Source organism: Ogataea angusta (genome assembly GCF_019207475.1).
Source record: "Ogataea angusta isolate 61-244 chromosome Unknown 61-244_NODE_5_length_850226_cov_91.758892, whole genome shotgun sequence".
Classification (NCBI taxonomy): domain Eukaryota; kingdom Fungi; phylum Ascomycota; class Pichiomycetes; order Pichiales; family Pichiaceae; genus Ogataea; species Ogataea angusta.
The window spans coordinates 91,465-113,428 of NW_025065219.1; the positions used below are offsets into that span (position 1 = coordinate 91,465).

The 21,964-nt window shown below is 47.2% G+C and overlaps 15 protein-coding genes across 15 annotated transcripts; 10 read left to right on the top strand and 5 right to left on the bottom strand.

Annotated features, from left to right (window-relative positions):
* Nucleotides 1-49: 49 nt before the first annotated feature.
* KL928_002560 (uncharacterized protein) lies at nucleotides 50-1,375 on the top strand (the record flags this gene model as incomplete). Its single annotated transcript, XM_043203050.1, has 1 exon — nucleotides 50-1,375. One exon carries the CDS (start codon nucleotides 50-52, stop codon nucleotides 1,373-1,375), a length of 1,326 nt encoding a protein of 441 aa, XP_043059714.1.
* A 48-nt stretch (nucleotides 1,376-1,423) lies between these two features.
* On the bottom strand, nucleotides 1,424-2,461 carry KL928_002561 (uncharacterized protein; the record flags this gene model as incomplete). Its single annotated transcript, XM_043203051.1, has 1 exon — nucleotides 1,424-2,461. The coding sequence occupies one exon, from the start codon at nucleotides 2,459-2,461 to the stop codon at nucleotides 1,424-1,426; it is 1,038 nt and encodes a 345-aa protein (XP_043059715.1).
* Nucleotides 2,462-2,551: 90 nt separating this feature from the next.
* Nucleotides 2,552-3,466, top strand: KL928_002562 (uncharacterized protein; the record flags this gene model as incomplete). The annotated part of the gene is made up of 1 exon (XM_043203052.1): nucleotides 2,552-3,466. The coding sequence occupies one exon, from the start codon at nucleotides 2,552-2,554 to the stop codon at nucleotides 3,464-3,466; it is 915 nt and encodes a 304-aa protein (XP_043059716.1).
* A 34-nt stretch (nucleotides 3,467-3,500) lies between these two features.
* KL928_002563 (uncharacterized protein) lies at nucleotides 3,501-3,923 on the bottom strand (the record flags this gene model as incomplete). The annotated part of the gene is made up of 1 exon (XM_043203053.1): nucleotides 3,501-3,923. The coding sequence occupies one exon, from the start codon at nucleotides 3,921-3,923 to the stop codon at nucleotides 3,501-3,503; it is 423 nt and encodes a 140-aa protein (XP_043059717.1).
* Nucleotides 3,924-3,958: 35 nt separating this feature from the next.
* On the top strand, nucleotides 3,959-4,597 carry KL928_002564 (uncharacterized protein; the record flags this gene model as incomplete). The annotated part of the gene is made up of 2 exons (XM_043203054.1): nucleotides 3,959-4,037; nucleotides 4,272-4,597. 2 exons carry the CDS (start codon nucleotides 3,959-3,961, stop codon nucleotides 4,595-4,597), a joined length of 405 nt encoding a protein of 134 aa, XP_043059718.1.
* A 112-nt stretch (nucleotides 4,598-4,709) lies between these two features.
* KL928_002565 (uncharacterized protein) lies at nucleotides 4,710-5,519 on the top strand (the record flags this gene model as incomplete). The annotated part of the gene is made up of 1 exon (XM_043203055.1): nucleotides 4,710-5,519. One exon carries the CDS (start codon nucleotides 4,710-4,712, stop codon nucleotides 5,517-5,519), a length of 810 nt encoding a protein of 269 aa, XP_043059719.1.
* Nucleotides 5,520-5,710: 191 nt separating this feature from the next.
* KL928_002566 (uncharacterized protein) lies at nucleotides 5,711-6,769 on the top strand (the record flags this gene model as incomplete). The annotated part of the gene is made up of 1 exon (XM_043203056.1): nucleotides 5,711-6,769. One exon carries the CDS (start codon nucleotides 5,711-5,713, stop codon nucleotides 6,767-6,769), a length of 1,059 nt encoding a protein of 352 aa, XP_043059720.1.
* A 143-nt stretch (nucleotides 6,770-6,912) lies between these two features.
* On the top strand, nucleotides 6,913-8,219 carry KL928_002567 (uncharacterized protein; the record flags this gene model as incomplete). Its single annotated transcript, XM_043203057.1, has 2 exons — nucleotides 6,913-7,761; nucleotides 7,995-8,219. The coding sequence occupies 2 exons, from the start codon at nucleotides 6,913-6,915 to the stop codon at nucleotides 8,217-8,219; spliced, it is 1,074 nt and encodes a 357-aa protein (XP_043059721.1).
* A 12-nt stretch (nucleotides 8,220-8,231) lies between these two features.
* KL928_002568 (uncharacterized protein) lies at nucleotides 8,232-9,662 on the bottom strand (the record flags this gene model as incomplete). The annotated part of the gene is made up of 1 exon (XM_043203058.1): nucleotides 8,232-9,662. The coding sequence occupies one exon, from the start codon at nucleotides 9,660-9,662 to the stop codon at nucleotides 8,232-8,234; it is 1,431 nt and encodes a 476-aa protein (XP_043059722.1).
* An 87-nt stretch (nucleotides 9,663-9,749) lies between these two features.
* Nucleotides 9,750-11,036, bottom strand: KL928_002569 (uncharacterized protein; the record flags this gene model as incomplete). The annotated part of the gene is made up of 1 exon (XM_043203059.1): nucleotides 9,750-11,036. The coding sequence occupies one exon, from the start codon at nucleotides 11,034-11,036 to the stop codon at nucleotides 9,750-9,752; it is 1,287 nt and encodes a 428-aa protein (XP_043059723.1).
* Nucleotides 11,037-11,129: 93 nt separating this feature from the next.
* Nucleotides 11,130-12,965, top strand: KL928_002570 (uncharacterized protein; the record flags this gene model as incomplete). Its single annotated transcript, XM_043203061.1, has 1 exon — nucleotides 11,130-12,965. The coding sequence occupies one exon, from the start codon at nucleotides 11,130-11,132 to the stop codon at nucleotides 12,963-12,965; it is 1,836 nt and encodes a 611-aa protein (XP_043059724.1).
* Nucleotides 12,966-13,722: 757 nt separating this feature from the next.
* On the top strand, nucleotides 13,723-15,750 carry KL928_002571 (uncharacterized protein; the record flags this gene model as incomplete). Its single annotated transcript, XM_043203062.1, has 1 exon — nucleotides 13,723-15,750. The coding sequence occupies one exon, from the start codon at nucleotides 13,723-13,725 to the stop codon at nucleotides 15,748-15,750; it is 2,028 nt and encodes a 675-aa protein (XP_043059725.1).
* A 566-nt stretch (nucleotides 15,751-16,316) lies between these two features.
* Nucleotides 16,317-18,572, top strand: KL928_002572 (uncharacterized protein; the record flags this gene model as incomplete). The annotated part of the gene is made up of 1 exon (XM_043203063.1): nucleotides 16,317-18,572. The coding sequence occupies one exon, from the start codon at nucleotides 16,317-16,319 to the stop codon at nucleotides 18,570-18,572; it is 2,256 nt and encodes a 751-aa protein (XP_043059726.1).
* Nucleotides 18,573-18,578: 6 nt separating this feature from the next.
* KL928_002573 (uncharacterized protein) lies at nucleotides 18,579-20,540 on the bottom strand (the record flags this gene model as incomplete). The annotated part of the gene is made up of 1 exon (XM_043203064.1): nucleotides 18,579-20,540. One exon carries the CDS (start codon nucleotides 20,538-20,540, stop codon nucleotides 18,579-18,581), a length of 1,962 nt encoding a protein of 653 aa, XP_043059727.1.
* Nucleotides 20,541-20,846: 306 nt separating this feature from the next.
* On the top strand, nucleotides 20,847-21,884 carry KL928_002574 (uncharacterized protein; the record flags this gene model as incomplete). The annotated part of the gene is made up of 1 exon (XM_043203065.1): nucleotides 20,847-21,884. One exon carries the CDS (start codon nucleotides 20,847-20,849, stop codon nucleotides 21,882-21,884), a length of 1,038 nt encoding a protein of 345 aa, XP_043059728.1.
* Nucleotides 21,885-21,964: the final 80 nt, after the last annotated feature.

Sequence of the window (21,964 nt, forward strand, 5' to 3'; positions counted from 1 at the left end):
TTTTTTAGGTAATCTGATTTTTGGAAAACTACCCCACCATTTCTACCTCATGCTGCGGACCCAATCAATAGTATTTGTAAGGTTTTCATCCATTGGTGTATCTAGAAATGTTGCCAGAGATGAGTTTGCGCCCTTGCGTCCTCTTCTGCCAAAATACGTCTCCCGCTATGTCGAATTTGCCCGACACAAGTTTGGTCTAAAGAGTTCCCTGACAGATGAATTCTGGGACCACAAATTGCAGATCCTGACAAAGCCTGACAGTTCTTTGGTTCCTAAGCAGGCCCGCAGAATCAGACCTCCTAAAAATCTTACGGATGCAAAAGCATTGGCAAATTACACCACGTATCTGACCTGTGCTAGGCCATCTCCCAAAGAGTCCTCCACGGTACTGAATATACTATATCATGACATTCTCAAGGACGAGAATTTGCCTCTACTAACTGACCAGACAGTTGATCAGCTGCTTTCGTTTCTTCACAGCTACAATCATTGTGCAACAATGCTCAACCTGATCTTCAACATGGCTCCCTCGGTAGGAATCGAACCTCGCATAAAATGGGTGAATCTAGTGCTGAACTCGGCTATCCATTTGGACAGACAATCGAAGGAGCGAATAGTCGACGCGTGCGTGGACAAGATCATTGAGTACGATCTGGACCCGACACTGGCCTCGTGGACGAGCTTGTTGATGCTGCTCCCTAAAGAATCAGCAAAAGACTACCTGCACAGCATGCTGCGAGTCAAAATTCCTCTTCAGAGAAGTATCTGGCAAGTACTGAAGATCAAAGAGAATGAGCTGCGTACTTCGCAGCAGGCCATCGAGTTTTTGAGGCGGTACCCAGACTCATTTTGCCAGCTTTCCGGTAGTATTCATCCAGTCAACTATATCCGGATATACTCCTTTTATTACAACCTCGACTGTTTAATCAAAAGTGTTGATGTTTTTCAAATGAGACGCCCGCTCAAGTTCTCTCATCTCCAGCAGCTTATTGTGCAACCAGCGCATAAAGGCGAGATGTACAAGTCGATCTCTATGCTCGAATATTTTCACTCCAAATGTCCTATATCCTTATCAAAGAGAAAACTTGTGTACAATAAGCTTTTGAAGCTCCATCTACACTCGCTCGGTGCTCACGAAAACTACTACACTGTTCTCAAATTTTTATATCACAATAGTCAGCAGCACGAAGCTTTCCGCAACATGATTCGAGCCACCTTGAAAAACCGAAACGCAGAGCACCTTTATCCTGAAATGATCCGACCATGTCCAGAGCTGTCGAGCGACATTATTGCAAGCCTCACTTGGACGCGACCAATCACAAGATTGGAGGACAACACGCCCAGCTACCAAAAATACGCACAATTATTTATATAAGGTATTTTTAAAATTAATAGAATTTTAATTAGTCTATTTTACATCAAGTCATTCAGCGCCCAGCTTTTTCCTGAACTCCTTACTCCTTCTTGCAGCTCTTCCCTCAGGGTTTCTTGGCTTCTTTTTACCGCCTGCGTGACCACCGCTCTTGATACCCTTGACACGAGTACCCTTTTTGGCTCTCTCACCTTCCAGGACCACTTTGCCGGCTTTCACAGCCGATCCGAGTTTTCTGTCCTTTACTGGAGCCACAGCCTGGTTCCTGCAGCGCGTGATGCGAAGCTCTCTAGGTTTCTTCGATGTTGTGAGCTCTTTTTTGTTTTGTAACAATGCTTTAGAAACATAGTTTGTATCTGTGAATTGTACAATCGCAAACCCTTTCCCATAGTTGGTCTTGGAATCTCTAACTAGCCGCACATTAGCAATGACATTCGACTTATCTGGCGAACACGTCTCGTTGAAGAATCTCCACAAGGATTCCTCTGTCTCCTCAAAATCAAGATTTCCAACAAAAACAGAGAGTTTGTTATCATGCTTCAAGGGCCGGGCAACATGGTCAACTCTTAGATGGTGATCCATGAACACGGTTCCGTTCAACTCCACAGCCTTAAACGAATCTTCCTCTTTTTCAAACACCATGTAGCAGTTGGTGGTATCGTCGTCTTTCACGTTATGCAAAATGTAGGCAGCTTTTCGAGGAAGATTGGACTGGACTGCAAAAGATCTGAATCTCATGGACTCGATCTTGCCAAAAGGCTTGAAAAGAGCCTTCAGTTCCTTGGTAGCTTTTTTGGAAGCCATGATGGCTGTAGGTAAATTTCCAATAAAAATCGTGCGCTTATTCTTCTCCTTCTCAGCGGCAGGATCATATTTGGGGGTCGGAGTAGTGGCTGAAGACTCCTCTTTGCGAGACTTAGCAAAATCTGCAGCTCTTTTTGCTCTTTTATTCGGCTGTTGTCCTGCCTCCAGCGCCCGTTCCTCCTCTTCAGTCTTTGGGAGCTCAACCAGAGTCCGTTTGCGAGCAACCAGCTCCTTGTTGTCGATCCTGGAGGGCTGTGCAAAGAGCGTGGCCAGCGAATCAGACATATGTATAGTTCAAGAGAAAATAAATTTTTTGATAGCCTTTTTAGTGTTGCACTACCCTTTATTTTCTTAATCTTCAAAGGTGTGTTTTCTATGGGGGAAGCTACAGCGGCCGAGGACACAGGATCAACGGGAGTCAACGACAGGAAGAACCCGTCCAGCGAGGTGAGCGAGATTAATTCGTCAGAGGCGGAGACAGATAGGATGGACAGCGTCGAAGAGAGCAGGCTCGCGAAGCTTGCTGAAACAAACAAGCAGGAAGAAGACGAGAAACTCAGCGGCGAGGAGGAAGACGCGGGAGAACAGGCCGAAGAAGAGTCGGGAATGGAGGAAGACCAAGACACAGGCGAGGACAAGGAGGAGCGCAATAGCCAGAAAGAAGGGGAAGAGGAGAAAGCCAAAGAACACATCAGGTTAAATGCCTTGGAAGAGATAAAGAATATTGAGATTGAGTTTGCGCTGTTGAAAGACAAACTGTATGAGACACAGATGAACAAGCTGTTATTTGAGCTGGAACTCTGCAATTCGAACAAGCACCCAGACTTCATCAACTACTCCAACATGATCGAGAATAACTTCCAGGCCAAAGTTGCGCGATACGTGAACCTGCAAAAATACAAGCTTAAATGCCTGGACAACCAGACGCGAGCTACACGAGTGGCGATACACCAGCAGTTCATCAAGTGCTGTCAGGACCTGAAGAACGAAGAGATTACGAACATAACGTCGAACTGGTACGAGATCAACAAGGAACGACGGGCCATGGACAACATCACTTTGAACCTACCGGACTATTACCAATACAACGGAGACATCACTGCTGCAAACGTGAATTCGCAGAGCGCAATAAACCGGCTGGTGGTTCAAAGAAACGCACTTTACCACGAGCTCAGCAGCTTGAAGGGCATAGAAAAATACACTGGAGGATTCCCAAGCTCGCTGAACGACCTGAAAAGCTGTACGGGTGAGGAGGCCCAGCAGGATCTCAAAGAGATGAACCTGGTATGATAAAATAGGTACTTATTGTATTTCATTAGCTGTTCTAATAAAGTTTCAACTTAGAACCAGAGGATGCTTTTCCGTGCTGGACAGGGTTGTAGGTGATGGAGAACTCTCCAAGATAGTGGCCAACCATCTCTGGCTTGACTTCGATGGTGTTGAACACCTTACCGTTGTAGATTCCAATAAGAGAGCCGATCATTTCTGGCATGACGATCATGTTTCTGAGGTGGGTCTTGACGATGGCTGGCTTCTCGTTTGGACCAGCAGCAAGCTTGGCAGCTCTCAACTTCTTGATCAAACCCATTGGCTTGGAACCGAGACCTCTGGAAAATCTTCTTCTAACTCTGGCATGGCACAATTTGGCGAAGTCCTCGGTGGACAGCTCAAGGAGGTCAGCAAGGTCAACTCCCTTGAAAGAGAAAGTCTTGAAAGTTCTCTTCTTTCTTTGTTCGACTTGAGACATGGTGTTGTGTTGAATGATTAGATTTGTAAAAGTGTATGAAAAATCTTTGCACTCTGAGGCCAGGGCTCACTATTGCACACCTCAGACCAGACCGATACTGGTGCGGAACAAAAAGTTTGTGACTGCGTACGTCGTGTGCGGATCCTGAAAATTTTCCAGTGCGGTGCAAGGTGTCAATCAGAAATATTGAAGAAATTCAACATCTTCAACATAGCACAAAAAGTGAGTACCACGAATGGACGAATAGGTGAAGGAGACGTTATTGGGTCCCATGGCGGGGACGCCACATTCCCACAGCCTCCCATATTCTATCTAGACTCGTCATATCCCCGCAATACTAACATCAAGTGAAATACATCGCTGCTTACCTTTTGCTTGTTCAAGCTGGAAACACCTCCCCATCTGCCGCCGACGTCACCAAGGTGCTCGAGTCTGTTGGTATTGAAGTGGAATCTGAAAAGCTTGACAAGCTGATTGCCGAAGTTGAAGGCAAATCCGTTGAAGAACTCATCGCTGAAGGTACCGAAAAGATGTCCAGTGTCCCAACTGGTGCTCCAGCTGCCGCTGCTGCTTCTGGTGCCGCTGCCGGTGCTCCTGAGGCTGCCGCTGAGGAGGCTGCTGCTGAAGAAGAAGAAGAGGAAGATGACGACATGGGCTTCGGTCTCTTCGACTAGACTAATTCACAGCTGCTTATGTAATCGGAAAAAAATCAGACATCTTCAAAATATAGCACAGCTATTGTAAAAAAAAAAGGGGCAATATCCTTAGCGCCTTACAATACCCTTTATGTCCTCCTTGACCGATGCCGTCAACGCGCGGCTCTTTATGGAAGTGTCCCGGCCAGTAACCATTGCACGCGGAATCCTACAATCTGGAGCTGCACAATATCCTATTCAGGGCGTGATTTATTTTTTTGAGAACCCTTCTTTGTGGCCCATTTACCTCAGGCTGATACCTCCAATTTTGATTGTTCATATATCTGTCTTTTTATCTGTTTTTAGCACGTTGTTTTTGCTCAACATCTCTGTGGCGATGTGCTGTTGCGGTCCGTTTGGATTACTCGTGGGAGCAGGCGTGACTGCACAGGAAGCCAACTTTATCACGAGCTACATCTTGGACAATTATCTGATTCCCCGGCCCATGGATTCCCTTTTTGACAATATTTTGTGCCGTGAAGGGTTGGAGAAAGTGGTTATACCAGGCAAACTGAAAAGAGTTGTTGGACCCACTTTTGGCGACAAGCTTTGGGAGAATTCTCTATGGGCTCCGGTGACCATTCCAGGAAGTGTTTATTCCGACCTGAGACCAGTTTTACTGAGTTTTATTCCCCTCATTGGCCCAATGGCCTTGAGCTTCAACAGTGCGGTTGCAAAAGGAAACAGCTTCGAGAAGCGGTATTACAAGCTGACCAGACTCAGAGGCCGCCAGGTGAGGTACCTAATTAAAGAGAGGGAGGGAGATTACTGGAGTTTTGGTTTCGTGGCTAATCTATTGGAGAGTGTGCCCTTGCTAGGCTCGTTTTTCTATTTCACTAATCAAATTGGGGGTGCTCTCCTAGCTGCAAAATATTACAATGAAGGCAGAACTGAATTTTGACTCAGTTCCTGGCTACAGCAGCTTGAAAAGCCGGAAAATCCCCTAATCTGAAGCTATCAGATCCAAGATCTGACCTTTAATTTTTAAACAGCCGTATTTGGCATATTTTAACACGGCAGATTAAAAAAGAAATGCAGAAACGGTTCTATTGTTCACTAAAAAATTTATCTTAGCACCAAGACTTTGCTATCATGACGCACACAGTGACCCCAGAGATGCACCAGTTCCTCCATGAGCTTCCAAAGTGCGAACATCATGTCCACTTGGAAGGAACATTGGGCCCTGAACTTCTTTTCCCTTTGGCTGCTAGAAACAACATACAACTCCCAGATCATTTTCCAAAGACTGTGGATGATTTGCAGTACAAGTATGACAACTTCAAAGATCTACAGGATTTTTTGGACTTGTACTATGTGGGAATGAGTGTTTTAATCACTGAGGACGATTTTTTTGAACTAGCCTGGGCATACTTCAGAAAAGCACACGCAGATGGCTTACATCATGCCGAGACATTTTTTGATCCTCAGGGCCACATCGAGAGGGGCATCAGTATGGAGACCGTTGTTAAGGGATTCAGAAAGGCATGCGACAAGGCTGAGGCAGAGTTAGGGATTACGACTAAACTGATCATGTGTCTTCTGAGACACTTGCCATCTCAAGATGGGTTGGACACCATTGCCTTGGCCAAGCCTTACTACGAGCAGGGACTGATACACGGACTTGGTCTAGACTCCTCTGAAAAACCTTTCCCGCCAGAGCTTTTCAAAGAATGCTATGAGCATATGGCCAAACACCATCCTGAAGTACTTTTGACAGCTCATGCTGGTGAGGAAGGAGGACCCGAGTACATCCACAACTCTCTGGATTTGCTAAAAGTCACACGTATTGATCACGGTGTCAATTCCATCAAGGATCCACAGTTAATCAAGAGGCTTGCGGACAGCCAAACAATGCTGTCTTTATGTCCGATGTCGAATTTGAAGCTCCGTGTTGTGCAAGACATTGCCGAGCTACCTATTAGGGAGTGGATTGAAGCTGGTGTTCCATTCTCAATCAACTCTGACGACCCTGCCTACTTCGGAGGCTACATCTTAGATAACTACCTCGCCGTTCAATCGAAGTTTGGTCTGGATGTCTCAACGTGGAAGTTAATTGCCCAGAATGGAGTCAAAGGTTCCTACATTCCGCAGTCTCGAAAGGACGAGCTGCTGCAGCGTATCGAAGAAGTGTGTTCCAAGTACAGTTTTTAAGTTTGCCCATAACAGTTTGATATTGGACTCAGGATGCGGGGTCACGACAAGTGCTAAATAGATTGCATTATATCAGAAAATATTGATGAAACTGAAATTTCGAGTAGTAAATCAAATTTCGAGGAAAAAAACATAAATAAATAATGAGCTCGCTTGCTTTAAAACTGTTAGAGACGCGTCAAACTTGTCAACCAAACCCCGTTTTTGACCTACAGGATCCGCGGAAGCTGGCAATTCAGCTTCGTGACCACAAGGAACAAAGCCGCAGACGGCCAAACAGTGTTTTGAATCAGCGTCTTAAACAGATAATTGATGATCCAAGCGCGCGATCTTTCAAGCTTCAGCGCGAAGGTATCGATCCTGTTGAGTTGAACGTCCTGATAGAGCGGACTTTAGCCAAATTACACGAGGAATCGGAAGGAAAGGAGATTCTGACGCTGGAAGGAGCGAGACACGTCAAGAACCAGATCGAAGAGTTAAAAGCATCAAAAACACAATTACTCAAAGAGTTGGCAGACAGACCTCAACCACAGGTGGTTGAACGGTTTGTCCAGATTGACAAGGACTTGGACTTACTTCAGACAAAGCTGACTAGCCATGAAATTCTCGTTGCGCAGCTGGGATACGTGCAGGACATGTTCCTAGACCAGAATCCTGCTTTCGTGGCCAGCGACGTGGAGCGATCGCTGGAGGGGCTTGTGTCTAAGGTGGTGTCGATGTCTGTGCAGAACAACGTCGAACTTCCTGAGCCTGACATTGAAAAGATGCGCAGTCTGACTGGCCGAATCGAATGGTGTTCTGATTGCATTGCTGCTCTTGTGAATGGCTCGAAAACCACGCCTATCTCCGAGACGCACCGGTTCACGAAAGACATTGGCAACAAGCAGGAGTCGTCCGACGTGGAGGAATTGAGAACGGCATTGACGGACCTGCAATTCGCTCACAACTACCTGACGCGCAAGTTCGAGGACGAACGCGAGCTCCATAACACTGTCCTCAGCGAGCTGCGACAGAAGCTCAGCCAATCACAGGAGCTGCTCAACAAATCGAACAGCGAGCTTTCTAAACAAACGTCTCAGTTATTGAAATTGGAGCTACAAAACAGTGAGTTACAAATGCAATTGGCCAACAAACAACGGGAAACCATTGACCAGGCCAAGCAGTTGAACCTTCTGAAGGTCGACCGTCTGGGCGACACGACGGCCGAAAGACCGCTCTCGTTTAGTCGGGGAGCAAGTCAGTCGTCTTCTCCATCAACGCCTCTCACATCATACCACGAGGACCAATCTTTCGCGGCCACCTCGTCCCCTACCAAGAACAACGTCAGCGTGTCGATTTTGAGACTCGAGTTCAAAAAGTTGGTCGCGGGCATGAACGAACGGTTCGAGCAGGAGCTCGAGGCCGAACGTGTGGAGAAAAGGCGGTTGCAGGACTTGCTGAAAATGTATGAGTCTAAAAAACTCTAGAGGTCAATCAGACTGGCTCCGTTGGCGTTGGAGCCCGACTTCTGCGCCTGCTGGTTCCCGAAACCGTATCCCGTGTATGAAGGCGTGATTCCCGTGGATGGAATTCCTGTATATTGTGTATCGAAGAATGGATTGGCCGAGTTGGAGCCAGTCTCCTGCTTGATTCCTGTTCCGTACGAGTTGATGAATGTTCCGGTTTTTGTGTGTTGTGCAGGGATTCTCGTGTCACCGATGTTTCCAAACGTGTCCACGCCCGTGCCGGTGGCGAGCAAGGCGTTCAATTTCGAATACTGCTCGTTCATCTTCTGAATACCGGTCGGTGTCTGTCTAAGAGGCTCTTGCTGTTGGCCTTGCTCAGCTGGCTTTGCAGGCTGCGAAGGCACCTGCTGCTGCTGTGGCTGCTGCTGTTGCTGGAGATGAGCGAATGGGTTGTTCGAGCCTGTCTTAAGCGGAACCTGCTGCTGTTGCTGCTGCTGCTGTTGTTGTTGTTGCAAAAGGAGCTGTTGTTGAGCCAGTTGTTGCTGGTACGCAGCCATCTGCTGTGCCTGCTGCTGCGCCAGTTGCTGCTCGTACAGCTGCTGTTGATACATCTGCTGCTGCATCGCCACGTCCTGGTACGCGTTCTGGAGATACCCGGTGTTCATCTGCTGGTTGGCGTACACCGGGTTGCCGTACATATCGTAGCCAATGATCTGACCCATGTCTTGTCCTTGTGGATAGTAGCCGAACACCTGAGGCGGCTGCGTGTTGTTGTCGTCCAAATCGAGCAGATTGTTGTTGCGTTTCCGCATCTCTTCCTCCTCGAGGCTGAGCTGGATGGCTTTCTCCAAACTCTCGTCGCTCTGGTTTCTGCGTCTGCGGGCCTCCTCCTCGGCCGTCAGGCGGCTCTCCTCCAACGCCTTCTGCAAGGCCTCGTCGTACTCGTCCTCGTCAGGTGACATCCGGTTTTTCCTCCTGGTCCGTCTATCGGCCATTCTCTGTCTAGCCAGCTCTCGCTCCTGGTTCAGTCTTTCGTCATCGCGCAACAACGCCGTCAACTCTTTAGCCTTCACTCGAATAATGGCTCCTTGGTCGGCTCCCAGCATGTCGTTTACCTGGAATTCTCTCAAGGTTTTGATGATGTAAATATTCTCCTTCGCCCACAAAACCACGTCCTCGGACCCGTACCGCACCAGGTAGTCCAAGAGAGTGAGCGACTTGGCAATGTGCCGCCAGTTCTTTCCCTTGTCGTTCAGCCGACGGTCGATGATATCCATCACCTCTAAGAACTCTCCGTTTTCGTACGTATGGTTGGCCACATCTGCCATCTGGGCGGTCGTGGGACCTGTGGGATCGTTACTGGTGGCATTTCTAACCATCACCTGCACATTGGAGTAGCCGTTGGCCACATTTTTGATGGTTCTTATTACCGACTTCGTGGTAGACATCTGTTTTGGTTCTGCAGTTGGCGAATATAAAAGTCAAAGGTGTACGTTTTACTGATAAAATGGTTACGAGCGCATACATAGAATTTTTTATAGCTTTCTGCTATCGGCCTCGCAGCCGGGGCAGTTGTGCAACACCTCGTGGATAAACACGTCGCAGTCGATGCAAAAGTCCTTGGCGCAGTCCTGGCAGCGGTACCGCGAGCTCGTGTGGTACTCTCGTCGCGTCGATGGCGCCACGCCGGGCGGGAACTGCGTTTGGCAGCCAAAGCAGTGGCTCGAGCTATACTCTTCGCTCACGGGCACTTCCTGGAACAGCTTCAGCGGAAATAGGTGGTGGTACGACCGTGCAAGGTGTGTGGACAGAATCAGCATCAGATCGCAACACGGACACACTGTGGGCAGCACACACACCTTGCTTTTACAGTTAGGACAGATATAGCCCCCATACACCGCCTTCGAATGGCAGGAGCAAAACGTCGGCTGGTTATCGCTCACTCGCGATGGGAAGCCCATTTTCACAAGGGTGAACCCGTCTTTCTTCTGTGATTCGACTTTTGTCACTGCCAAGGGCGTGACAGCGTCCATGAACAGCTCTTTGAAATGCTGCTCGTACAACACCACATGGTACGAGTTTTTTAGATCTCCGTAGTTTGTCATTCGGCAGAGCTCCTGGCAAACAGCCACCTGTGCTGTTAGCCCAATCACACGCACGGTGATTTTTTCTCGCACCAGATCCTGAATCGTTTTATGTATATTCCCTGGATCTGAAGTAAACAGCGCACCGAATATCACCAACACCTCTCGCGTGCAGTGTGACGCAACATGCAACAGGAGGCCTCGGCACATTTCCAAAGCGTTCTGTAAAGAAGGATACCCTTGAGGTTCTAGTTTTCGAATATTCTTTAGTGCTTCAATGTGGTCGTGAGGATTGCCGCTCACTTCAGAAACAAGCTGGGCAACGCCGTTGCGCATGATGACTATGCTCAGCTGCGAGATTGGGTTTTGATCGAAAAACTCCCCGACAAATTCTATGGCGTTCGAAATCATCACAGACACTCGATTGGGTCTGAAGTCTTTTTCCATCATCACGTTAGAGAAGTCCAGTACCAGCACCATTGTACGAATAATTCCACGTTGGAAAGGCGTGATGTTTTTCATATATCGTTTTTTCTGTGACTCGACGAGGCCAGACACGATGGATTCGATACTTCCGCTCTCATCCTCCTGCACTATATCCCACGAACGTCTGTACTGGTCTTCCCATGCGTAGGCACCATTAGCACCCTTCAATGCGTCTGGCGCCTTTTTGCCATCGTCGTTGTTTTCGTCTTCCGAGTGTTCAGGCGAAGGAGCGAATTCAGGATCTAAATCCATCTGGAAGCAAGTACAAGAAAGGTTTTTTGTGATATATTTTTACGATTACGTTATTTTGAAAAGTTTAGAAAAAATTTAGAAAAAATAGATCTGATGGGTAAACCTAGAGGTAGACGAGACAAGAGAAAGGAAAAGCTCGACGAGAACATTGAAGAGACCCCAGAGCCCAATATCAAGGAAGCAACGCCATTCTTTGGGCTGCTTGATTCTACGGAATTAGAATACTTCAAACAGGCAGAGTCTACGCTTAATATCAATGCATTTAGTAGCAGCGAGGAACGTGAGTATTTTGTTGCGGGTGTTTACGAGGAATCGAAGGGCAAAGAGCTGAAGCTAGTCACGAACCAGATATGCTCCAAGCTGATGGAAAGACTTGTTTTGGTGGCCACGGAGCGTCAGATGAAACAACTCTTCAGTGCGTTCAATGGCCATTTCGTGCAGTTATGCAGCCAAAAGTATTCCTCACACGTGATGGAGACGTATCTGGTCAGAATGGCCATGTATGTTGAAAAACAAATGACTTCTGAGCCAGAGGAGCCAGACGCTGACGAAGAGTACGTCTCGATGGAAAACATGCTTCTTTTTCTCTTGGCCGAGATTAAACCGCAGCTGGACCATCTAGTTGTCCACAGGTATGCGTCGCATGTGCTGCGTGTGATTTTGCTCATTTTAGGAGGGAAACAGCTTCCGTCGACGGTGGAATCGAACTCCGTGCTCCGGTCCAAGAAGTCCAAGATTGCGCGCAAGATGATCGATATCAAGGACAATGAAGACTACAAACGCTCGTACATGACTCCTTCTTCGTTCAAGGACGAGCTGGCAGACATTCTGAGGCTTGTAAATGAGCAGCACGACACAAAGTCGCTCCGGGAGCTTGCTATAGACCAAATTGGGTCTCCTGTGATCCAGCTCTTGATCCAGCTCGAGGGAATCGTCGACAAAGATCGTACGCTGTGGTGCAAAACGTTCAATGTGGTTTCGCATGAAAAGGACTCGAAAGAGGAAGCTTTCGTCGAGTACCTGCTGTCGGATGCTGTTGGCTCCCATTTTCTGGAGACGGTGATCTCCACTCAACGTCACAAAAACGTCGAGCGTCTGTTCGAGCTGTACATGAAAGACCGTGTTTTGAAGCTTGCCAAGCGTGAAACCACTGGGGCATACGTGATCCGAGCATTGCTGAAGAAGCTCAAGCCTGCAGACCAGAAGTTTCTATTGGACGAGCTAGTTCCGCATCTCAACGAGCTCATTGTCAACGGGTTCGACTTTGGCCAGAGCATCATAGATATCTCGCAAGAACGCGGAGACTATTTGAAGCCAGAGATAGTGGATAAGCTTATTCAGTTCTTCCGTCTTGGTGAGAACTCAGACATTTTTGAGAGCGTTCTCAGACTGTCGACGTCTACGCTGGGGAATACGAGAGACGACTGGCCCACAGCCGACGAGCGGCGGCGAGCACTTTTCTTGGAAAAGCTTGTCGCATACGACTCAAAGTTCTTGCAAGAGTGTGTTGATGTATTGATCGCCATGGATCCCGACAAGCTGAAGGCCATGTGCAAGCACGGTGTCTTTTCGCACGTTGTGGAAAAGAGTCTGAACAAAGACGTCGACGCAATCAGCCGCAAGAAACTACTCAACAAACTGACAGAAACCATCGCGGAGTTGGCATGCCACGCAACCGGATCACACATCGTTGATTGTTTATGGGGATTCACATTTGGACTTAATATGTATAAAGACAGGGTTGCGAAAATCCTCTTTGACAATCGCGAGATGCTGAAAAACAGTGGCTACGGCCGCCAAGTGTGGAAGAACTGGCACATGGAGCTGTACTCTAGACGGTATGCAGACTGGAAGAGGATAATTAAAGACGAACTGGTGCGCGAGCAGGAGCCCGAAGAGGAGAAGAAACACAAGCCGAAGTCAAGGTAGGGTCCTTGGCAGTCCCAGGTTGGTGGATTAGACGTAGAAATGAGGCGTATGCTGAATGCGTCAAATACAACACCTGATAATTAATAGAGAAGAGTAATTAAGAGCTGCATGAGCTATATTGGGGTTGCTTAATGTGATGAAGTCCATATGGTCCACCGGCATTAGTATTTTATTATTACTGAGAATGGCCATTGCTGATACATTACTGTTTTGCGGGACCACAATGCAACCAAAGCAGATGTGACAGCACAGATATATGTGGAAAAGGCAGCTCCTATTTCGAATATCGGATTAGATACGACACATGTCTATGTGGCAGAAGGTGTGTGGGAATTGTGCGATGGATCCCGAGAGATTAGATGAGGAGCTGAAACAAACGAGCAGAAACGTTTCGGATCCCGGTCGTACGTCCGGCTTTAATGACACTGGCCAGAACACAATGTGTCATGGTTGTTGCAATTGTTTGCATGATGCTGCCACAAAAGGTACCCGCGTAACTCCACACTGCAAACATTTCATCTGCGATTGTTCATAATGCATTATCTTTTTCCCACGATATATAATGGTAACCGTCGCGGAAACTGGTACTTAGAAATTAAGAAACATTTCTTGAAACAAATATATAAGTATCTGAGACATCCTGATGGTGTTCTCTGAGTTACAAAAAACAGCCCCATTCTAATCTCAATCATTCTGTTACATCTCGGTGGGCCTGAAGCCGTTGCTAGACTATACTTCACACCGTACTCAAATTGTCATGGCAGAGACAGGGAATGGGTCAATTTTGAATGAAAACCCCACAGCCCGCCACCAAAATCTTCCAGAGACCCCGATCAGTTCTGTGGAAACCTCACTGAGATTGATTGATGACCTAAAGTTCTTTCTGGCCACCGCTCCAGTAAACTGGCATGAAAACCAGGTCATCAGGAGATATTTTTTAAACAAGGAAGAAGGGTTTGTCTCCTGTGTGTACTGGAATAATCTGTACTTCATCACGGGAACAGACATTGTGCGCTGTATTGCGTACAAGATTCACCACTTTGGACGAACCATCATTGATAGAAAGAAATTTGAAGAAGGGATCTTCAGTGATCTCCGAGCCCTTAAGTGCGGCACCGACGCCGTGTTGGAGAATCCGCGGTCGCCCTTCCTCAAATTTTTACACAAAAATCAATGTCTAAGAACACAAAAGAAACAGAAAGTGTTCTTTTGGTTCAGTGTGCCCCATGACAAGTTGTTTGCCGAAGCACTGGAGAGAGACTTGAAAAAAGAATATGCTAATCAGCCGGCCACCACCCGGGCCATGAGCGAGCCTTCCTTATCGCTCAAGTTTGACCACTCGATGCCGCTGGCGGACCAGATCTTGAAACATTTGGAGAAAGACAGTGGCATGAGAAGAGGCGATATTTATGATGGTGACACGGAAGCAAATATTGAGCAGGTTGTGAGACCCCCAGCCAGCGACCAGAACACCATGGCAAGTCATCCGTCGGTCAAGGAGGAGATCAAAAGCATCACCACTGACGACGACGACTTCCCATTGGACTTCTTGCCAGCTGAATCAGCAGGGCTCTCAGACCACCTCATGGGCTCATCGCAAGACGCCGGCTACATCAGCTACGGCCACCATCCATCATTATACATGGACCCTGCAATGTACGCAGGCTCTCCTGGGAGAGCATTATTTATGGACGATTACTTGCTGGATCAGGCTACACCGGTTGTTCCTGTGATGTACAGCACACAACAGCGTCGACTCCAATCGGGAGGCCCGCCATCAGCCACGAATCCTTTGAACCTACGCATGACACCAAGAGTTGCCAATTCACTGCGCTCTGCGACACCTAAGAGTGCCACATTTGCACACGCAGGCCACGCCACTGCTTACGCTCATAATTACGCTCAACAACAGACGCTACAGCTGGTTCCCTCGCCAACTACACTGGCCAACGGTAACAACCCTGCTGGCGAGTCCAGATCTCAGTCACGTTCCGGAAATAGTGACAAGGAAGATTCGAACTCCTCACCCCAGGTTTTGCTGAGCTATCCTTCTTACCCTACAAATGGCAATCACTTGTTGGACATGGAGTTCGATCCTTTCCACCACCAACAAGTGGTTCCTCTACCGTCTGGAGGCCACTTCCCGTATGGCATCTATGGTCCGTCGCCATACTACTCGGACTTCCCATTGCTTCCATACAGTCAGCCGCTCTCAGCAGCCTTTTATCAATCTCCCGTTTATCAATATTTCGGGTCTTCAAAAAGCTATGCTACGATGGAGGCGTCGTCTTCGCACCAGCATCCTAGGAGTGCAAAACCGAAGGATAAAATGGCCACAACCTCAGCGTATTCTGGATTACACCCTTCTAAAGCGAGCCGTCAACCAAAGAGTATTCTTGTGAGTGACAGGAGCGCATCAACAAGGGGAGGACGTATTACAAAGAACGTTAAGGTTAGGGGCAAGCAGAAACTAATGAATCCGTCTTTGCAACATCTGGATCTTGACAGTCTGTATGATGAAAACGGGGAGGCCTATAGTGACGTGAGCGAGGAAATGGACACTAGAAACATTGTCAAGGAGGAGGAAGACGACGAGCAGGTTGGCGAAGAAAACTGGAAGTCTCGCATCGATCATGATGCAGCATCGATGACTCCGAAGAGTCTTGCGGAGAACGGGATCAATGTGTCTACCTCAGAGACCGGCTCGAGAAGTTCGCCGGAAACGAGGGGATCAATTGGTTTTGGGCCTGCCGGCAGCCAGAACTCGGACGACAACGACGAATGACAAAGTATTTTAAAGGACTTTTGCTACATATATATTGTACGATTTGTTTTTCTAAGTAGATGGTAAAGAGCGATACTGACTGACATCTCATAATTTCTTCTCGGATCATGGTATTGTCCCAAATAGGCAAATTGTGGATGAAAGGGGGTGAGGCCGAAAAGAAAATGTTTTGTGCAGCATGGTGCACGGGTGTAATTAAACGAACAAGGGCAGATTCTACAAAGTTCCAAATTTAAACAAATCGGTAGCTTTGATTCCTTATGAAAACTGAGTTAAAAGTGTGACAAACTGGCAATACAGACAGATAACAGCTATACTTGTACTCTGGAATTGTGATCGCAAATTTAGTCTCAAAAACGCTCACAACGTTTGAGAATAAAAGCGTTCAGATAGTAACATTTGTCTGACAACGACAAGGTTGATTACAACTTAGATAACAACAGGTTTTCATAAATCAGAGCCAAAGCTACTGATATCAACGCCTTTTTCCTCTATCGCCGCTGTTTATGGGATATTTATTGCATTTGATTATTTGATCGGTCAGGATTATTGGGTTTACGGTTACAATGAGTTTTGATTACAAGGCGTACATCGAAGGCGGATTGCTAAACGATCGGTATTTGAAGGTCAGAGATATCAGTGAAGGTTCGTTTGGGATTGTTTCGCTAGCAAAGGACGTCAAGGACCACAATAGGCTTGTGGCACTGAAATACAATACCACATGTATTAGCGATTTCACCTTCGCGGAAGAGGAGGATGAAAAGACGGTCAGTAAGTCGGTGGTTTTAAAGGAAACACAGAAGGAAATCAACATGCTAAAACGGGTTTCGGGCCATCCAAACATCACCGAGCTGCTGGACTGTTTTGACAGCTACATTGTGCTCGAATACGCTTCACGCGGAGACTTGCATGACTCGATTCAAATGGGAGTTGCTCCAGCGTGTACTAGAGACGTGGTTGATGTGTCGTTGCAGCTCTTGAGTGCTGTGGAGTACTGCCATAGCATGGGAGTTTATCACCGTGACATCAAACCCGAAAACATTTTGATTTGCGAAGATTGGTCCATCAAGCTCACTGATTTTGGTTTGGCCACAGACGAAAAGTACTGTACGGATTTTGATGTTGGTTCCGAGAGGTACATGGCCCCAGAGCTGTTGGACCATAAGGATATTGATACATACAGCGCAGACAAGGTGGACATATGGTCGTTGGGAATTTGCTTGCTGAACATCGTTTTCGGCAAGTCTCCTTTCAACTCGGCAAGCTCCAAGGACCGCTTGTTCCTGCATTTTGCGGCAAACAGAGAGACCTTGTTTGACATATTTCCGGCAATGAGTTACGATCTATTTTCGGTTTTGAGATCAAGTTTGACCATTGATCCCGAGAACCGCGATCTAGAAACTATGAAGGATTCTCTGCTTAAAGTCGAGCATCTTACGTGTGACTTTGAGTTCGAAGAGGAAGAATCCGGAGTCATCGAAGAGAAGCCTACCGAAGAAGAAACTACTGACAGGACTTCAGACAAGGAGAACCAGAAGGAGGCTCTTGCAAAGGCTGGCAACAACAAACAGTTGTCAGTTCCTAGACCCAAGCACAAGGCAGGTCATCCACGGAAGCCGCTTAAGATCCCTAGCATGCGGAATGTCAGGCACAAGTCTCATAATGGTCGGATAAACAAGCGGGTAAACATTCACCATGATGCTAACAATAATCACTATCTTGATGATTCATTTAGACGTGCTGACTTCTTTACTCCGAAAACCGTTTTCAACCATTATATGGAGAAGGCACAAAGACCTAAACATTCTCAACAAAGAACGCCTTCGGAGAACAACAGATCTTATCGGCGCAACCCCAACCAGAAGAACAGAGCCTGGAAGAAAAGAAAGCATAGGAATTACCATGCCAAAGACAACCACAGGTCTAGGAAAGCCCACTACAAGTCTAGGAGAAGCTCCGATACTTACTATAGGGGAAGCGAGTCTTTGGGACGGACACCTGTCACTCCAAATAGCCAAGGAGATAGCTTTTCGACATCTGCGAAGTCGACTGGTGGCGTCAGACCTCGAAGCTTTGTGAGCCATTCGGGCAAATACATCCCACCAAACTTGCGGCCATCTCCGAAAACCGAAGTTGAGGAGAATGTGTTTGAGTCAGAAGACGAGAAAACCAGTGGCGATGATGATCTATTTCTTTTTGAAGATGGCGAGCATAAAGCCAGACGCTCGAAAAATGTTCGCAAATTGTCCAATGCGAAAAAAGAAGTTTCGAGCTATCCTTCTGTGCTTAGCGGACAGCTGGGCATTTTGTCAAAGCAACTTGGTGAGGTTTCTATGACAGACCATGCAGAGCGCCAAAATTCACGGAACACCTCTTTGACAACGACTTTCTCCAGCAATTTCTCGTCCTTCGGTTCGAACATAACGAGCACGACCACGTATGACAAGTACATTCCTCCGCACCAGCGTCGGAATTCCCACTCGTCTGTTCTGCAGGCCGGGGGTATTTTGAAGAAACCTGAGAACGGAAAGTACGTCCACACGCACTCTGCCGGAAACAAGCCTATACGTGTGATGACTCCAATTATATCGACATCTGTTCCGACGAAGAAAACGAATTGGTTCCACAATCATCAGCATTACGATTACAAGGAGTCAGGAGTCTTCGATTCTAAAAAACAGAACGACGTTGGGTTTTTATTTGCGGGTGAGGGCGTTTCATACGAGCTGGGCACTGTCGAGTTTTCGGACAATGGTGGACTGAAAAGCGATCAGCATGTTGAGGTTTTTGAAGTTGGCGAACCTTCGAAGGTTCAGACTTGATCTATTTTATTTAGCCTTCTTCATCAGTGCTTTGACCCCAGCAGCCACTGCTGGACAATAGTGAGACTCAAGAAGCACGTTTTCCCAGATGACGGCGACATCAGCGTTTGCAAGTTCAATATTATCTTGTTCGGCATGGTAAACTCCATTTTGAATGCGGTCTTCAGTTGTGTAGAGTCCTTTAATGTCCTCGTATCTGGCCATCAGCTTGTCCACGAATTTGAGGCCTGCGATACCAGTTTTTTCTGGCACCTGCAGCAGAAGAGGATAAATGCGCTTGGTAAATGCTATGGATCTTTTTCCTGACCCTGATCTGGAGTTGAAAAATACATAGCCCAAGCACCTGAGGAGTAGCTCTGACTTGGTGGCTATGTTGACGTTCGGACGATATTGTGTTGCGGCGAGAGGGTCGACCAGACGAAGCGTCTTGTGCGAAAACTCAAGATCTGCATCTAGCGCAAGCGTTGGCAACAGCGTGTACAAATACTGTACAAATTTGTTCAAATCCACAGACATTCGTTTGGTTGGCAAGTTTGCGGTCAGCGAAAAGGACGTGACAATTGCAAGCAGAATCTGTCTGATACTCGTGCTAGAAAAGTTGCCTTCTTCGTTGATGTCTTGCAGCAAATTCTCACAGATCTCGCGCAGGATCTGGAGGAAGTCGCCAATAAGATCAATGTTCACTTGGTATCCATACTTGGCAAGACCTTCCAGGACAGGAGCCATCAGCTTTTCAGGTCTGGCTCTAAGGATCTCGAGATATAGCGTAACCAAGATCTTTAGTACCTGTGCTTGATTTCTTTCTCTTTCTTCTGCACTGACTGCTTGCTCGGCCGCCCTGAGCTCTTTTTCGATCTGCTTGCGTTCTTTACGTTGTTTGCGCTCCTTCTTGGACAGATGCACTCTATCTTTCTTTTTGAGTTTTAGTTTTTTTTCTTCCTCGCTTGAATTTGGATCGTAGTCATCCAAAATGCTCAATGCCAGGAAAACGTTGACGACACTTTCGTCGACCTTGTACTCCCTCGTGCGAATAGCACGATTCAGGAGAATTGCTAGGTCCACCGAGATGTCTCCATGGTCAGCATCCTCCTTGAAAAGTTCTTCCATGGTCTGGATGCTTCGCTCGTATACTTTGAATTCAGACTCGGAAGCAGGCTTTCTGACGGCCCTTTTGACCACAATTTGAAAAAGCTCCTTTCTATAGTTGAAGAATCGTAAGGCAAGGGCCAATTCACATGCTGCATTATTAGCCAGGATACCCAACTGCTTGTCTAGCTCGGTGGCTTTTGGCGTCGTAGAAACCACCCTCGCTTTTTGAGTCAACAGATCAACGTAATGTTTGTACTCGAAAACAAGTGTTTCTTCAAAGTACCGCAGCTTGGCCACATCCTTGCTGACCTTTTGCTTTTTTTCGATTTCTGTGAGCGGCCGTATACGGTAGGCTGGGGCAATACTTTTAAATATTGGAACGGCGGCAAGAAGAGACAGCTTAGACGTGTTTGGATTCTTCGAATTAGCCATCCTTCGCAATCTGGCAAGAAGCTTCACATGCTCCTCTGGGTCCTCCATTATTTGTTCTGCAATGCGTGCGATTTCCTCCTTGGTCTTGACCAGCTTTTCCTGTGGAGTCAATCCTTGGTCAGATTCAGATTCAGATTCCTCTGAGCTGTGCTGTGCTGGTTCCGCCTCCTCAGACTCCGACGACTCTTCCGGCTCCACCTCCTTTTGCTTCAAGACTTTCTTGAATGTTCCATCAGGCATTTTGATGGGCAGCCCTTCCTCGAGCTTCTGATCCTCTTTGAACTGCCTAGGACGGAGCTCATAATCCTGTTCTTCGTCCTCATCAAAAGACACATCAGACTCTCCGTCGTACTCCTTGAAAACGCCAAAGTCAAGCTTGGAGTCCTCCTCCTTTTGACGCTTGACCTGCCTCTGCTCAACAGATCGCTTAACCTTTCTCTTAGCCATAGTTGAAAGTTTTTTTTCCACTAAAAAATTGTTTATTTTTCACGGCTGTGTTGTGCAGGTCGACCCGACGCCGACCCCACTGCAGGCGGAATTTTCATGCCCGGCATCAAGTTCAGTATCGACAATTATAACGGTAACTTTATTCTCTAGCCCTCGTTGCACAATGTTGAGAACGTCGCTGAGATTGTATAAGTCACAGGTTCAGCTGCTACGTGCAGGTACAAGAGGTAAGTAAGCTTTCCGCAGTGTATTAACACCACAGCGTTCCATAATACCTCCCTCAACCTTGGTGTCACGCCATTGGACATGCCTGCAATGTCCCCCACAATGGAGGAAGGTGGCATTGTTTCCTGGAAAGTAAAGGAAGGAGATAAGTTTGATGCAGGTGACGTTTTGCTCGAAGTGGAAACCGATAAGGCCAATATTGCTGTCGAGGCTCAGGATGACGGTGTCATGGCCAAAATTCTCAAACAGGAGGGAGAGAAGGAAATTAAAGTGGGCACTCCAATTGCGTTTCTAGCAGAGGTCGGGGACAATTTGGCTGAACTTGAGTTCCCAGAAGTGGAAGAGAAGAAGCAAGAACCTAAAAAAGAGGCAGCAAAGACGCCAGAACCAGCACAGCCATCCCCACAAGCTGAGTCTAATAAAACGAACAAGACCAGCACTCCTGTTGCATCTGGAAAAGCCGACCCGAAACAGGTGTTTTTGCCATCGGTGGAGCTTCTGCTGGAGGCCAACGGAATATCTAGAGACGAAGCACTGTCAAAGATTGCAGCCACGGGGCCTAAGGGACGGATACTGAGGGGTGACGTCAAGGCATACTTGGGCCAAATCGATTCCTCTAACAACTCAAAAATTGCTGCCTACTTGGATTCAAAGTCCCATCTTGATCTATCAAACATAGAGCTTCGTCCTGCTGCTGCCCCAGAAAAAGCTCCTGCTAAAAAAGAGAAGCCAAAGAAAGAGCCGCTCAAAATCACTCATCAGTACGTTTTGCCAGACAGTATTGTGAAGGATGATATTCTCAGGTTGGTGTCGAAAGCTGAGCAAAAGGCCTACGGCAAGCCTCTTTATGCGCCATCTGAGTTGATCGATCCGCTCTTTGAAGACATTATTGCACCACCAAGAAACGCTGAACGTTTCAAAATTAACACCAGCTTCCAAACCTCCGTGGCTGAGCCCGAAGATGACTTTGATTTTGAACCCCACCAGGAAGTCCAACAGCCAAAGATCTTGGACGTGGAACTTGTGTGCACAGACGTGGTCGACGCCAAAGCTCGTGCAGAGATGTTTGTGGAAATTCTCGAGAAATACATTTCGCGAGCAGGGCCTAAAATTAACTAGATTCAATATATAATGACAAATGGATTATTGTTCAGAGAACGGCCGCTTTCATGATGGTCACTGCCACCTATCGCCCTCAA